General features: G+C 46.2%; 1 protein-coding gene across 6 annotated transcripts in view; it reads right to left on the reverse strand.

The window, feature by feature from the left end:
- The window catches only part of MTOR (mechanistic target of rapamycin kinase), a 155,640-nt gene that overhangs the window by 19,034 nt on the left and 120,445 nt on the right, over positions 1-16,161 (reverse strand). For all 6 annotated transcript variants that reach the window (XR_009214909.1, XM_032758905.1, XM_032758906.2 and 3 more), the window contains 12 exons: positions 14,232-14,357; positions 14,003-14,134; positions 9,067-9,182; positions 7,789-7,906; positions 5,221-5,469; positions 4,430-4,530; positions 3,547-3,643; positions 3,146-3,244; positions 2,693-2,815; positions 2,313-2,495; positions 1,718-1,852; positions 1,329-1,503 (listed from right to left, as the gene is read on the reverse strand). Coding sequence is in view for 5 of the 6 variants with exons in the window: in XM_032758905.1 (XP_032614796.1) it covers positions 1,329-1,503; positions 1,718-1,852; positions 2,313-2,495; positions 2,693-2,815; positions 3,146-3,244; positions 3,547-3,643; positions 4,430-4,530; positions 5,221-5,469; positions 7,789-7,906; positions 9,067-9,182; positions 14,003-14,134; positions 14,232-14,357 (1,654 nt within the window). In the remaining variant the exon portion in view is untranslated. The remainder of the gene's footprint in view (positions 1-1,328; positions 1,504-1,717; positions 1,853-2,312; positions 2,496-2,692; positions 2,816-3,145; positions 3,245-3,546; positions 3,644-4,429; positions 4,531-5,220; positions 5,470-7,788; positions 7,907-9,066; positions 9,183-14,002; positions 14,135-14,231; positions 14,358-16,161) is intronic.

The following is a 16,161-nucleotide window of genomic DNA, read 5'->3' on the forward strand; positions in this document are numbered from 1 at the left end:
TCTTTAATTAAACACCCCAAGAACCAGCCTGACCCACATTTTGGTACCAGAAGACAACAGCTCATGCAGAGACAATCACCTGTGGACCATGATTAATTGGTGTTGGTGAATAATCACTGCATTTAAGAAACATGAGCATTATTAAGAGCGAGAAGCGAGGCTGGGTGTGGTGGCTCACACCTGTAATCCTAACACTTTGGGAGGCCAAGCTGGGCAGATCACCTCAGGTCGGGAGTTTGAGACCAGCCTGGCCAATGTGGTGAAATCCTCTCGCTACTAAAAATATAAAAATTAGCTGAGTGTGTGGCATGCGCCTGTAATCTCAGCTATTAGGGAGGCTGAGGCACGAGAATCGCTTGAACTCAGGAGGTGGAGGTTGCAGTGAGCCGAGAGCACACCACCTCACTCCAGCCTGGGCAACAGAGTGAGACTCTGTCTTGGGGAAAAAAAAAAAAAAGCAAGAGGCGGCTGGGCGCGGTGGCTCACACCTGTAATCCCAGCACTTTGGAAGGCCGAGACAGGCGGATCACTTGAGGTCAGAGTTTGAGACCAGCCTGGCCAACATGGTGAAACCCCAACTCTACTAAAAATACAAAAATTAGCCAGGCATGGTGGTGTGTGCCTGTAATTCCAGCTACTCGGGTGGCTGAGACAGGAGAATCGCTTGAACCTGGGAGATGGAGGTTGCAGTGAGCCAAGATTGCGCCATTATACTCCAGCCTGGGCAACAAGAGCAAAACTCTGTTTCAAAAAAAAAAAAAAAAAACAGCGAGAGGCCTCAAAGTGCCACCATAGCACTAAGGCCTCCCTAAAACATCCCCCATAAGTAACATTCTACCCCAAGGGAAATTCCAGAGGCCACTTGCTTAACAAATCTCACTGTGAGAATCCACTTGTTCATCTTACACAATCATTTACCACAGAGACTATGATGGTAAAAAAAAAAAAAAAAAAAAAAAAAATTCAAGAGCCAGAAGCCCTCGTTTCAGAGGAGCTAGCACCTTCCCCACTTGCACCTAGCTGCCTCCTTCCTGGCCTCATCAGTCCCCAACACCTGCCTTCCACTGCTACTTCTCTGTCTTGCATGCCTTTGTCATTCCCTTTGTGTGTGATCATGCTTCACATAAGCCCAACTACATGAATAACTAAGTCCTGAGGACATAATGAGAAATTTGCTTGTCCTCTATTTCCCTCTCAATGAGCATGGGAGAGATGTAGCTATGATAGGTGAGTAGTGGGAATGGCAAGCAGTAATTTCAGAAGAGGGAAGGGGTCTCAGCCAGGGTAGGAAGGAGAAGTGGGTGACAGAAGTGCACAATGGTCCTTACCCATAAGTGTCAATTTCCGGGGCCTCTGCTTGGATGTGATGACTTGCAAAGACGGTGCTATGGACTGAATGCGAATGATTGGCTGGTTGGGGTCATATGTTCCTGGCACAGCCAATTCAAGGTCCCGGCACATCAGAAGTTTTGGGGAAACATATTGCAGCTCTAAGGATGTGAGCTGTGAATAATTACCAAAGGATTTAGTGTTCTGCCTCCAGGGAGGAATTTAAGCGCAATTTAAGTATTTTTCAGTGGATTGCTAATAACAATTACTTGTCCCCAAAGCAGAAGTAAAACCAGATGCTTTGGAATGAGTGTTAGAACATTCATAGACAGTAAAACAGAAAGGACTATAATGACAGTTAACCCTGCCAGGAGCTTGAAGATCCTACCTGAGGCAGCTGCTTTGAGATTCGTCGGAACACATGATAATAGAGGTCCCAGGCTTGGGTGAGGTCTTTGACATTCCCTGATTTCATGTACTTCCTGCACCACTCCTGGGCCTCCATTAAATCTCGACCATAGGCCTGAGAGAGAAAGCAGGTACGTTTTCAAGTGATCAAAGTCTCAACCAAGCCAGGAGGCAAAATCCCCAGGCTGACTGCAGACATTTCCTCAGGAGCCTGCTGTGGGCTGGAGAAAGTGAGAGCAGAGGTGCAGGCCTCCAACCCTGGAGCTCCCAAATCAGCAGCATGGCTTATAGGGAAGGAAGGGTGAGAGGAGAGACGAGATGACCTCTTGAGAAATCTTGGGCTTTTCCAGTTAAAATTCAGAAGGGTCCCTGTAACTAATTTCTGATGTTTTATGGTCTGTGACCTCCATCAGAGCTCGTTTTATTAAAGTCAGTGGAAAGCCTAGAGGAAAAGAAATCTGACAAAGGCCTTGGGTCATGTCCTTTCATTCTGTAAAAACTTTTCTCATTTCATTTTTTTTTAGTGGCAGAATATTTCTACAGGGTTATGTCCTTTCGTGTTTTTTACCCCGTACCTGATTAAAGGATGTTTCCTTCAGAGTCTGGGGGCCCCGTTCCATCATAGCATGCAAGGGCTCCAGCACCTCAAACATGCCTTTCACGTTCCTTTCCCCAAAGTACAAACGAGACGCCTCTTCCAGGCCTTCGTGCCACATCTCATGCCAGAGGATGGCCACTCGGATCAGCTCCTCGCTCACCTGAAGCCAAGAGAAGAAGGAGAGAAGCATGAAGAATCAGCTAACCTCAGAAAGGTCTGTTTTGGAGACACAGGAGGTAGTATTTCCAGCAGTCAGAGGAAGTGCACAGCACCAATGCGAGGAAGAAAAACAATCCCACTCGCACCCACCAGCTAAGTGACCAGGGTCTATGGAACCCCACAGTGGCTCTGACTCACCATCATGGCCTGCTGGACCAGGGTGTTGCTGTGCTCACACATGTTCTTCAGAATCTTGTTGGCTGCATTGTGCCGGGCTGTCGTGGTAGACTTAGAAGCCACTGTCAGGGGGTAGATGAGGGCCTGAGGGAAAGACAGAAGGAACATCTATAAAGGAATGTGGGTTGGGGAAGAGCTGGTGTGAATTTTAAGGAGAATGACAAAACAAGTGGTGAGTGTGACATTAACATCTGCTTGAGACTACCAGGAAGAGGCTAACTCAGTCTTGGAGGGAACACTTTCTTTATAGCAAGGCTCCCGGGCCCTCTGGGACGGCTGGCTGGACAGACCCTCCTGGGCCAGGATGGAACACATGGCTCCCAGTTCCTGCGCTTGTGTCTCCAGGGCAGCTTTTGGAAAGGCTGACCACCAAACCAGTGGTTAGATGAGAAACTGCCCAGGATCTCCACGTACCTGGGGGTGGTACCGACCAATGTCTGTGAGAAGCTGGTGAATGAGACGTCCCACCAAGGGTCTGGGTGTATCAATTCGTGCAATGAGCTGAGGTATAACCTGGTATTCAAAAAGACACAGTATGTAGCATATGAGACTTGAAACAACTAGTTATTCTTCTAGGCAAAGATCAATTCTTTTAACTTGTTTCAGCTGATGCTCTGAAATGGTTCATTCCCTTCCCTTTAGTTTCTAAAAGAAAATAAAGAAAATATGGACACTTGACACTGGGACCGAGCCCTACTTCCTTAGCACTGTATTAACACACGCTGCCTTGGGACGCTGAACAGAGCATGCCGGTAAGAGGAGACACACAGAAGAGAGACTTGGAGCCACCTTCACCTGTAACCAAGTGTCCTCACCTGTAGCCAGGTGTCAATCTGGATGGCTTTCACCCCCTCCACTAAGGCCTCGTTGACATCTGGCCAGTGACCATAATCAAACCATAAGGTGAGAACTCTGAAAAAGAAATGAGAAAGTCACAGAAAATTTAGTTTCCCAGTTTTTGCCTGCCTGTTTTTCATCTTTAAGGCTCCTGAGAAGAGAGCTGGCAGGGACTCCAACCAGTGACTCTCAAATGTGTTTGGCCTCCCATGGGAGCAGGTGTCTGTGATGGGTGGCAGTGCTCTTGACTGAACACCACAAGAATCCCCCTGAGCAAATGAGCATTTCATCCCAGGTCACCGAGGGGTCACCATGGCATGTATGCAGACATCAAACAGACGAGCCAGGATAACCTTTAGAGAGCCACAAGTCTGCACATGTAAGAGTCGCTGTAGGGCAGAGGCAACAGGGACACCTGGCTCTTAGCTGGCTGGAGATCCTCAAATGAAGGAGGATGTGGACCTTGTCACCTTTACCCTCTGGGTTAACTGATTTGAGTCATTTGTTTAGACCTCTCCAAGTTGCTGAGGGATTTTAGAAATGCTGTAACTTCAACAGGCAACAGGTGGTCAGAAAAAAAGAAATATTGTGATTAACAGATGGGTTAATAATCCCTACATAATAAACCACACATGGGTAGTTCTCGCTCCACTTCTCCTCCTCACTCTCTGTAGGTTTCACCCACACAGGTGGGGCCCAGTCAGCTGTTACTCCTTAAACTGCAGTGCAGAAAAAAGGCACATACATCGATCTTGGGTGTCCTGATCAGGGTCAGGAAGGGAAAGAGGACTTTTACGTGTGACTTCCAGGTCCTGCCATTAACATGGCCTACCAGAGTTGCATCCTTCCCTTCTCTGATACCTGAGTGTATCCTGGAGGTTGTTGCCTCGTGACAAGGAGATGGAACGGAAGAAGCCCTGGACGGCAGGCACTGTGTACATCAGGAGGGTTTTGGACAGATCCTGTTGGAACACACACCTGTTAGCGACACTCTTGCCTCAGCTTTCTCATCTGTAAAATGGGCATAAGAGCATACTAATTGTACCTACTTCAAAGGGTGGTTATAACAATTAAATCGGTTAATTCATGAAAAATCTTTAATCATTACCTGGCACATAGTAAAGACTCAATAAATGGCAACTGTATCATAACTGTTATTATCTTGGGCTGATGGTGGCTTCCTGAACAGGATGGAGGGAGGAGATGGGGCTGAGGCTCTGAACACCCTGATCTCTGGGCCTGCCAGCTGCCCTGGTGCATTCTGAACTGATAGCCCAAGGGGAAGGGGAAGAAGTGGAAGTGGAGAGAAAAAGGCAGAGGATGGACCTCCCAAGCCCCATCCTCAGAGTGGACCCGCAGCTGTATACAGCTGCCCACACACAGCTGCAGCACGTAGAGAATGAGCTCATCCATAGGGAAGCTTGACAAGGAGCTTGTTCTTCAGCATAGAGGCTGCATCAGCTCCCCAAACACAAATATTCACACACAAAGCCCTGTCTCAGGCAGTGCTGGATGGTAGATAGGCAGTATTTTCCAGCTCCACCTGGCACTTCAGATACAGCCTCAGGTTCCTTTTAAGCTTAACAACGATTCCATTTCTCAGAGAGCCTGGCACCTTGGTTGGTTGTTAATAAGGAAGAAGGGAAGGGTACCTCAGTGACCTTCTTCTGCAGCGGTGATGGGGTGGGGCTGTTCTCGGTGCTCTCGGCCTCGCTCTCACTGTTGCTTCCCTCAGTGCTGGCAGTGGTGGTGGCAGTGGCGGCCGTGGTGGCAGCAGTGGTGGCGTTGGTGATGTTGGCCCCACTGGCATGACGCAGTTTCTTCTTCTCGTCGCGGGCTTGGTTCTGATGTTTGTAGTGTAGCACAGCTTCGAAGTTCATCACTGCCCACGCATGCCAGGCCTGGTTGGGGAGAAAGACAAGGACAGACACCGGAGCTGTGACCAACAGCAGGGCTCAGAGGAACGCAAGGTCAATGCTGAGGAACAGCTGCTCCTGCCTCTTCTCTGTGTCCATAAAGCAAACACTTCAAGGAGACACTCAGAAATGGCTGTTTTACTAAATTCAACATGATCCACTCACTTTGTGGAGCACTAACTATATAACGTACTATGAGTGCACTGCGAGAAGGGCACAGCAAGAGGAGCAGGAGAGAGCTCTTGCCTCAAGGGATCTCCCGGCCTCCTAGGGGAGCTCACGCACAAACCTGAAGACCTAGGTACTCTGCAAGGCACAATGGGAGTAGCAAGGACAGGAATTTGGAAAGCTTTGTCAAGAAGAGGGATTTGGGGTAGGTCTGGAAGAGAGCTGCAGAAGGGCAAGGAGGGAAACAAGAGGGCAGCAGTGGGGACTACTTGGCAAGGGGGAAGAATAAGGCCAGAGATGCGCAGATTGGTTAACGGGAAACAAGCCCATGGATGTGACTGCGCAGGGGATACACGCAGGCGAGGAGCGAGAGCGAGGCCAGCAAAGCACGCCTGGAGCAGGCATGGGGCTGGCACTTTCACCCAGAAAGCAGAGCTGCACTGGGTATAAAGTGTACATTTAGGGGAGAGCAGAAGTGGCAAGCAGAAGTGGGGGCAAGCAGCAGTCATCACAATATTTCAAGGGAGCAAAGTCTTGACAGGTCACCAGATAGTGGACAAAGGAAGACATGAAGAGCATAGGAGCATGACAGAGAAAGAATTTCACCCATCTGCCTGGTCCCAACACCTAGCCCATGGCCTGACAGAGAACCAGTGCTCAATGCTTGAAGGAAGAACCGCTGGTGCTTATTTGGATAAAGGAATACTACTCTCTCTCTGGGGTTCTGAGCGGCAATGACTCTACAGCGTACCACTGCTTGGTTTAGCGAGTGTGAGGCAGAGTTTGCTTCCAGACATGGTAACTTTGCAGTGATAGTAAGACACTACGTGACCCATTAATAGCTGAACTTTCTGAATAATAAGGAAATTCGTTTGTATGCCTTGCCAAAAACCTTGAACACAGGTGTGTCTGTTTTCTTATCTAAGCAGAACAGATTGATCACAACTAACCTTTACTTGATGAGTAAGAATTCTACAATGACCCAGGTTTCAGTTTTCCCATACCTTCATTTATTCACCGAATATCTCTTGTATATCTGCTATGTGCCTGGCAATGACCTGGGGTCAAGGTGAACAAGACAAACAGTCCTGGCATGCACACAGGGCCATGACGTTGATGGTAGAACACATCATAAAACCAAAGGGACCCATATTAGGAAAAGCTTTTAAAAACTAAAACTAAAGTTCCTGAAACCAGCTTTTTTCTTGTGATTTGCTTACTTCCTAAAACCTAAATGAATGAAACTTGGAGAGTGTATTCTAACTCTGGTTAGAATACAACTCTGATTAATAAGCTTCCAGTTAATAGTGTTTACCGGATGTATTTTCCAGCTTTGGACATGCAAGCTGTCCTAGAGAGAGTATTATTCTTATGACAAAATGGACATTTTTCAAACCAGAATGAAGCATGCCTAAACAAAGGTAAGATCTGTATTATAAGTGCTTCTGCAGTCCTCAGATGCAAGTTTAGATTTCAGAGAGATTAATTCACAAAGTATTGGCAAGCCAAGGAAATACTGGAAAGACATCAATGACATCTGCCACACCAAGTAGTTACCAGGAAGCCTCTCAAAAAGAAATGAGAATGTGTGTTCTCACCAAAGATATATACTTCCAAAAATCACCCCTCCATCAATCACATCTTTTGTATATTTTCTAATTCTGTTTATCTCTTTCAAAAGTTTCCTGTAACATAACAGGATGTTACTTGGATCTTTCCAATAAAAACAAAGAAAGTTAGGTTCTTAGCAGAGGAGCAGGCAAGGATGGAAATCAGAAAAACACTGAGCAAGAACAGATGACCCAAGGGAAGATATTGCTCCAGAGATTAACCATGTGTCCAGATGCTCCCAGGAAAACAAGCAGCTCAGAGTCTATAAGACAGCAGCAATCCCCAGCACCACATACACATAATAATGGTGTAACGTGTATTTCTCCAATAATCTTTCCGTATTAATTAAACTTGTAGGGGGAAACGCAGGCTCCCTGGGCCTCTGATAGATAGGCTCCGGGGACTCAAGAAGCAAGTTCACAGCATCAGCCTAGCTCCGCAGAAGCTCAGCTGTAACCACGAGCACACAGGAGGACACGAGCCAGCCAGGGTGCTGGGTCTCACAGGTGGCCTGCTTCTGATCACCTTGTACCAGCTGCGGTCATGCTCTGTGGCAGCGCTGTAGTACTGCAGCACTTTGGGGATTGTGCTCTCGTTGATGCCCTGTAGATTCAGCTGCCATTCTCCAAGTTTCAGGAAGCATCTGGAAGCAGAGAAACAAGCTCCCATGACGCTCCCTCCTCAAAACAGACCTCCTAAGAGGACCACAAATTGTTAGGGGGACACTGAAGCCCTTCTAGTATTTCCTCTTGTTCTCAGGAGGCAATGTAAAGGAGCTAGCAATATTTTCAGCCATATGCAAGAAAGGAGATGGGCTTTTGGAATACATTTTTAAGATACCATCTTTCCATCTTGACCTTTGTCTCTCAATGACAGCATAAACCAGGTACCTGGTACAGATAGGTCTGTATGGACCTATCTACCCCAAACCCAATTTTTGGGGGTGATAGTTGTTGAGAGTTACTTCTTTATTGATTGCTATATGGCTTCTCCCTTACTTTTCCCTTCCCCTCCATTCTTTGTAATGAGATTAGCCCACATTTACTAACTGCTACTGTATTCCAAGTGCTGCTCGAAATGCTTGACATTGTACTCTTTGCATTAATCCTCACACTACTTTACACCACCCTAGGAAATAGAAACTGTTACTATCCCTTTTATATTGATAACTGAGGCACAGAGAGGTTAAGTCACTTCTCTGAAGTCAAATATCAAATCTGCAGCATAGAGTGGCACAGTGGCTCACACCTATAATCCCAGCATTTTGGGAGGCTGTGGAGGGAGGCTGGCTGGAGCACAGGAGTTTGAGACCAGCCTGGGCAACATTAAACTTGTAGGGGGAAATGCAGGCGCTATGCCTGTTTTTTGTAGAGACCTCGTTTCTATAAAAAAAACTAGCCAGTGGGGTGGCACGTGCCTGTAGCTACTTGGGAAATTGAGGTGGGAGGATTGCTTAAGCCCAGGAGATCAAGGCTATACTCTAGCCTGGGTGACACAGCAAGACCATCTCAAAAAAAAAAAGGGGGGCAGGGGCAGCATATCTGACATTTGAAAACAAGGACTCTAAAGCCAGACGCCAGGAGAACAGCACATGGGTGCTCTTGGGCTGCTGAACCTAGCAAAGCAAGTGGCAGAGACTTTGAGAGCAGCACGCTTTGGTGGTTGCCTGGGATCTCAACTGGAAAAGGAAAAAGAGATGTCAGCAATCAGCCACCCAAGAAGCCTTGAACTCCTCCTTGCTGCAGAAGCTGCTGGGATGACAGGGCTGGAATGTGACTTGCCCCAGGTCAGTGGGGACCTCACCGGGCCATGAGCTTGTGCAGTTCCTGCTTATGCTGCTGGTCCTCAGTAGCGATGGCATGCTGGGCCTGTTGCTGCATGGTCTGGACAAAATGCTGCATGTGCTGGAAGGCATCAATCTGTAACAGGACAAAGGCATAGAGAGCCACTAGGCTTGTGGCCCAGCTTCGGAGGAAGGGAGCTACCGTTCATCTGATAGGCATGAGTCAACCCCTCTCCAAAAAGAATACCCTAGAGCACAGAATGACGACCCCATAGGACAGAGGACCAGGGAGTGATGCTGGGAGAGGCTGGGCTTTTCAAAAAGATTCATGACTTATTCAACTCAAGTCTTGGCTCTCCTTTGCCAACTATAATTACCAGTTTTATAAGCCCTGGCAAAGTTTCATGCCTGGCTACCCCAAATAAAAATTCCTATAAAGTAATTTGAAACAACTGCTTACTTCACTATCAATATGTTACCCTGGGGGATATTAGGCTTTTGGGAATTGTTTCAGGCTAATAAAACTTTGGTATTTGTTTACAACACCAGGGTATCTTGGACAGTCCAGCGGAGCAAAAACTATAGATTTAAAAATCATATAGCACCCAAATAAGAACACAGATTTGGGGTGAAGACCCTCATGCATTCACAGGGAATAGGCAGAAGATATCAGCTCAGCACACATCTGGTTGAACAGGGTGACTTAGGGGCAAAAATCTCCAGAGCACCCTAAAGCAGCTAGATCTATTTACACTACCGGCTTGTATACAAAGTGAGCAGAGGGCATGTGAGTCAGGAACAGACAGCTGAACTGAGGAAGGGCAGAGACAGAATCACAGATCTGGGACTACTGTACAAGCCCGCCATATCCAGTTGAACCAGCATCTTGATAAGTGGGGTCCATATCACTTTTAAAGGGAAAAACAAATCTTTTCCGGTTTTTCTAGAGGGGGGAAAACCCACAAATAGAAACAAAAATAATAATAAAGGGCTTCAAGGATGGAGATAGAATGTACAAACATCAAAAGCTCAAATGGAAAAATGGCAAAATCTAAATGCATTAACACAGGGAAAGGAAACATTATATGAGAGAATGTGAAAAAGAGGCAACGTGTTCTGTGCTGCAGAAGAAGGAAAAAAATCAAGACTTCAGATAAATAACAGTTCTCCTTATGGTAAATCATGTAAGAGGTATTTTTGTTTGTTTTAAATAAAAACATGTTAGCCAGGTGCAGTGGCTCACACCTGTAATCCCAGCACTTTAGGAGGCCGAGGTGGGTGGATCATCTGAGGTCAGGAGTTCCAGACCAGCCTGGCCAACATGGCGAAACCTGTCTCTAATAAAAATACAAAAATTAGCCTGGCGTGGTGGGGCACGCCTGTAATCCCAGCTATTTGGGAGGCTGAGGCAGGAGAATTGCTTGAACCTGGGAGGCAGAGGTTGCAGTGAGCCAAGATCATGCCACTGCATTCCAACCTGGGCAACAGAGTGAGACTGTCTCAAAAAAAAAAAAAAAAAAAGAACAAAGGTTGGGTGTGGTGGCTCACGCCTGTAATCTCAGCACTTTGGGAGGCCAAGGTGGGTGGATCACCTGAGGTCAGGAGTTCGAGACTAGCCTGGCCAATATGGTGAAACCCCGTCTCTACTAAAAATACAAAAATTAGCTGGGCATGGTGGTGGCTGCCTGTAACCCCAGCTACTTAGGAGGCTGAGGCAGGAGAATTGCTTGAACCTGGAGGCAGAGGTTGCAGTGAGCCGAGATCACACCATTGCACTCCAGTTTGGGTGACAAGAGCGAAACTCTGTCTCAAAAAAAAAAATAAAACATGTTAGTGATGATGGCCTTGAAGAAAATGAAACTCCCTAGTTTGGGGGCCAAGACCAATCTCAGATGCTTTTCAATATAAAGAATTAATTGGCATGAAGAGATTGGGTTAACCCAGAGCCAGAATGACATGACAAACAATTGATCAAGCAGCTAATCCATGCATGAGGACAGGGCAGGCACACAGATGTTCCAACACTTAACAAGACACCTGTCCCTCAGACTTCTGTCTTCACAGAGATCCATTACTCACCACCAGTTTTGAAAAATGAACTACATTAGCATCCCACACTTGGGAAGTAATAAATGTTCCTTTAATTTTAATCTTTTTTAATTTAAATTTTTATTTCTTTAGAGACAGGGTCTCTCACTCTGTTACCCAGGCTGGAGTGCAGTGGTGCAATGATAGCTCACCGCAGACTTGAACACTTTTGCTCAAGTGATCCTCCTACCTCAGCCTCCCAGTAGCTGAAACTATAGGCACACACCACCACACCCAGTTAATTTTAATTTTTAGTAGAGATGAGGTCTTGCTATGTTGCCCAGGTTGGTCTCAAATTCCTGGGCTCAAGCAATCCTCCCACCACGGCCTCCCAAAGTGCCAGGATTACAGGTGTGAACCACACTTTAGTTTTTTTTTCTAGGGGAACTACGTTGACCAGTCTTAAATCTGATTTTTTTTTTCTTTTGTGACACAGAGTTTCGCTCTTGTCACCCAGGATGGAGTGCAGTGGCGTGATCTTGGCTCACTGCAACCTCTGCCTCCCAGGTTCAAGAGATTCTCCCGCCTCAACTTCCCGAGTAGCTGGGAGTACAGGTGTGCACCACCACACCTGGCTAATTTTTGCATTTTTAGTAGAGATTGCTTCACCATGTTGCCCAGGCTGGTCTCGAACTCCTGACCTCAAGTGATTCGCCTGCCTCAGCCTCCCAAAGTGCTGGGATTGTAAGTGTGAGCCACCACACCTGGCTTAAATCTGTTTAAAAAAAAAAAAAAGAATTGGGAGGCGGTAGTAAAAAAACTCAATCACTAAAAAGGTGATAACTCAGTGTGATCATTGCGTACGTCACGCAGGTAGGAGCTAAACTAGGAACTCTGATGGTAGGTGCTTTTCAGAGCCCATAAGCTACCTGTCATCAACAATCCAGACACTGGGTTTAAACTCTTTGGTGGACTTAATAAGGAGCTGAACAAAATATAAACTGCCAAAGCTGGGGAGGCTGGGTATTAAGTTTGGATTTGAAGCCCAATATTTCGTTTATCCAGCATAAGAGAATCCAGTATCTTTCTACTGTATAGTATAAGGCAACTTATTTTCAAGGAATTGGAAATGTTCTATTTAAAATTTGTTTTCTCCATCCCCAGGAAATGAAAAAAGGGAAAAATGATTCTTTCCCTCCTATAAATGAAGGACCTGTCACTTGGAAGAAGGGGCTTCTCATAGGCCCGCAGGATTTTAGCTAGGCACAATATTCTGGTTCTAGATTACATGGGTGGGTTTGTGGGCAAGAACAATGGCCTTGGCTCAGTGAAATTTTACAGAAGGACCAGCCTGTCTCTGGACTCTGTGAAGTGTCTTGTCTAGGAAAACATGATACATATACCCACAGCCTGATGCCTTCCAGGATAACATGGTCTGCTTTTCCCACAAATACTTTCCTTTGCCTCAGGCGAGGCAGAGCATGATTCTTGTTTACAGGGGAGGAAAGTAAGGCTCAGTGAGTGTCTTGCTCAGCAGCACAATTATTAAGTAGTCAGTTTTCCTTGGGTAGCTCCTTAACTATGAAGATATGACATCTCTAGTTCTGGGCTTGAAGTCCCAGCACTTTACTTTAAATAGGTTCCTAATTTTTAATTCCACAGAATTTGGGCTACTAAGAAAGACCATTCCATGGAGAAGTTGGGCTGGGGTCTTATATTGAAAGAAGCCACTCCTTGCTTAAGATATTACCCAAAAGACTTCTTCAACCTGCCTTGGGCAAGACAGTCAGAGACTTGGAGGCTATACATAGGAGGGAAATCAGACTATACTCAGATCCAGCACCTTCTGTTTTTCTCATTTGCCTGGAGGAGGTCAGCTTTTAATCAGAAATGCTCTGGCCTGGGAGGCTCACAGAGACTGAAAAATAAAACAAAACAACAAAAAACAAACAAAATCTCCAAGCTGCACATTTGAAGAAGGAAACTTAGGTCACTGGTACTGCAGTAAATCCCAAAGACCACGTTCCTGGGTACAGGCTGGCTGATCCCACTCTGGGTGGTATTCACAGCCACCCTGAGTCAGTCATGTACAAAATTAGTCAATTTCTAGACCCAGTCACCAGATCTCCTAAGTGTGCCTTCCGCAGAAACACAACTTCTATTTTATGAGATCTTCCCACAGCAGAGGCTCCAGTGGCTGGGTTTTATTCCTCTCTCATCTCAGGTACCTCACTGTGGGGGTCACAATGGGGAGAGAAGGCTAGTGAGACTCCCTCTTCCGTTTGGTAAGAAAGAGGAAGGGGAAGCCAAAGCAGGTGCTGACTTTGCCTCCAGGGCCTACTGTTTATTAGTCCTCACCATCATCCAGGCAGATTATTTAAAGAAAAAAACCCCCAAACCAGGAGCCACATCTATTTCCCAAGGGCTTGTCTGTAAATAAAGTCAGAAGAATTCTACATTGGCTTCAAGCTAACTTTCCCTCCTGGTTTCAGCATTATACCCTGCATGTTATTCCTTTTGAATCCAAACTGATGACAGGAGAGGAGACCAGAAGTCTGAAAAACCCAGATTGGTCTTGTGAAAGTTCTAGTCTGTGTATTTACAAATCTGCTCTTTTTTGTACCAAACAGCCCATCTTCTCTTAGGGGTAGAAAGTGTGCCCTTTCTAGTCCCAGCACTTTCTAGATACAAATACATATAACTGTGATCACATTCATTGGTTTGATCAATGGTATACATGCATCTCCTCAACTGTGATTCACTTTATGAAACCAGGCCAAATAGCTTCATAATAGGAAGAGACTCCCTGACATTGTGAGTAGGTGGCTTAAACACTGTTTCTTTTCTGGCCTTAAAGAGGCAGAGAGAAGCAGATTAGGCGAGCATTCTGGAGAAGGTGGTCTGTTCTGGATGCATTGGGATACAGACCTTGCGGGCACTCTTCCACATGTTTTTCATGTAGGCATAGGTCACCTGAGGGTGAACTGTTGGCAGAGGATGGTCAAGTTGCCGAGACGGATCAACTCCCAGGAGCAACACTAAGGTTTTATGAGCAAGAGCCTTAAAAATAAGAGAGACTGGGTTATAGACAGAACTGGATAGCCCAGGGACACCATGGGGCCCTACCTGTCCATGTGGGTGGGTGGTTGTCACTCACCAGCCTGCCACTCTTGCCGCACAGGCTTGCATACTTGAGCCAGGTTCTCATGTCTTCATGAGGGCTGACCACAAGGGACCGCACCATAAGGATTTTCTGCCAGTCCTCTACGATACGCTGGCAGCCCTGGAACATTCAGAAGTGAAGATTAGATATGTTTTCTGATCATTGTTTTTGAGGCAGAGTCTTGCTCTGTCGCCCAGGTTGGAGTGCAGTGGTGCAATCTTGGCTCACTGCAACCTCTGCCTCCCAGGTTCAAGCAATTCTCCTGCCTCAGCCTCCCGAGTAGCTGGGATTACAGGTGTGTGCCATCATGCCTGGCTAAGTTTTGTATTTTTAGTAGAGACGGGGTTTCAGTATCTTGGCCAGGCTGGTCTTGAACTCCTGACCTCATGATCCAACCGTCTTGGCCTCCCAAAGTGCTGGGATTACAGGCGTGAGCCAACGTGCCCGGCCTTTTATTATATTTTTAATAGAGATGGTGTTTCACCATGATGGCAAGGCTGGTCTCGACCTCCTAACCTTAACTGATCTGCCTGCTTCAGCTCCCAAAGTTCTGGGATTACAGGCATGAGCCACCATGCCTGGCCTTCTGATACATTTTAACTTCCCTGCAAGCCACAGCCAAATCCACTGTGAAACACAAAGGAGATTTGCTGATAGAATCTCAGCTTTCTCAGGTTAAGGGTACTTTGAGTGAAATACCCTTAGGCAGCGGTCCCCAACCTTTTTGGCACCAGGGACTAGTTCTGTGGAAGACAATTATTCCGCAGATTGGGCGGGGGGCGGGGGGATGCTTTTCGGATGACTGTTTCACCTCAGATCATCAGGCATTAGATTCTCATAAGGAGTGTGCAACCTAGATCCCTTGCATGCACAGTTCATAATAGGGTTCATGCTCCTGTGAGAATCCAGTGTGGCTGCTGATCTGACAGGAAGTGGAGCTTGCCCATCCCTCACCTTCTGCTGTGTCTCCTGGGTTCCTAACAGGCTACTCACCAGTCCCCGGCCCCAGGTCTGGGGACCCCTGCCCTTAGGGGCATCTCAGCAGTTTGAGAGATGGTATAGCATGGGTTTGGAGCTTGAATCCTGCCTCTGTCACTTGCTACCCTATGTGACTTTGGGCAAATCACTTAACCTCTGACAGATCTGTAGAGTGGAATAAAAATAGTACCAGTTTCATAGGGATACGGTGAGGATTAAATAAATTAAATGATTGATTTCAATTTATTTTGTGAATGGTGAATAACGCATAATACATCTTCAACTTTAAAATTTTGTTTCAGTCTTTCTGGTTGAAGATGACTATCACTGACAAAGAAATTAAAATGTATCATTCAAAGTTCAAAAATGAATTAAATGTAAATAAGTTAAAAAAATTTTGAAGTGACATTGCTTTTAAGTTGGTAGCATTTATATTTCTGAAGTTATTAAGCCTAAACCTCCATTAAGACTTCTGAGGCCGGGTGCGGTGGCTCACGCTTGTAATCCCAGCACTTTGGGAGGCCGAGGCGGGCGGATCACGAGGTCGGGAGATCGAGACCACGGTGAAACCCCGTCTCTACTAAAAATACAAAAAATTAGCCGGGCGTGGTGGCGGGCGCCTGTAGTCCCAGCTACTCGGAGAGGCTGAGGCAGGAGAATGGCGTGAACCCGGGAGGCGGAGCTTGCAGTGAGCCGAGATTGCGCCACTGCACTTCAGCCTGGGCGATAGAGCGAGACTCCGTCTCAAAAAAAAAAAAAAAAAAAAAAAAAAAAAAAAAAAAAAAAAAAAAAAAGACTTCTGAAAAAAAAAAAAAAGACTGTTGAGATATTGTGTATGTTGGCATCTTAGATTCTTCTTCATTTCTACTCGTCTCAGATCAAAAACACAGAAGGGGAAATGCTTCATTCAGTTACACTTAGAAATTCTTCTTTCTTTTTTTTTTTG

The sequence above is a fragment of the Hylobates moloch genome, unplaced genomic scaffold, assembly GCF_009828535.3.
Source record: "Hylobates moloch isolate HMO894 unplaced genomic scaffold, HMol_V3 SCAFFOLD_9, whole genome shotgun sequence".
Classification (NCBI taxonomy): Eukaryota; Metazoa; Chordata; class Mammalia; order Primates; family Hylobatidae; genus Hylobates; species Hylobates moloch.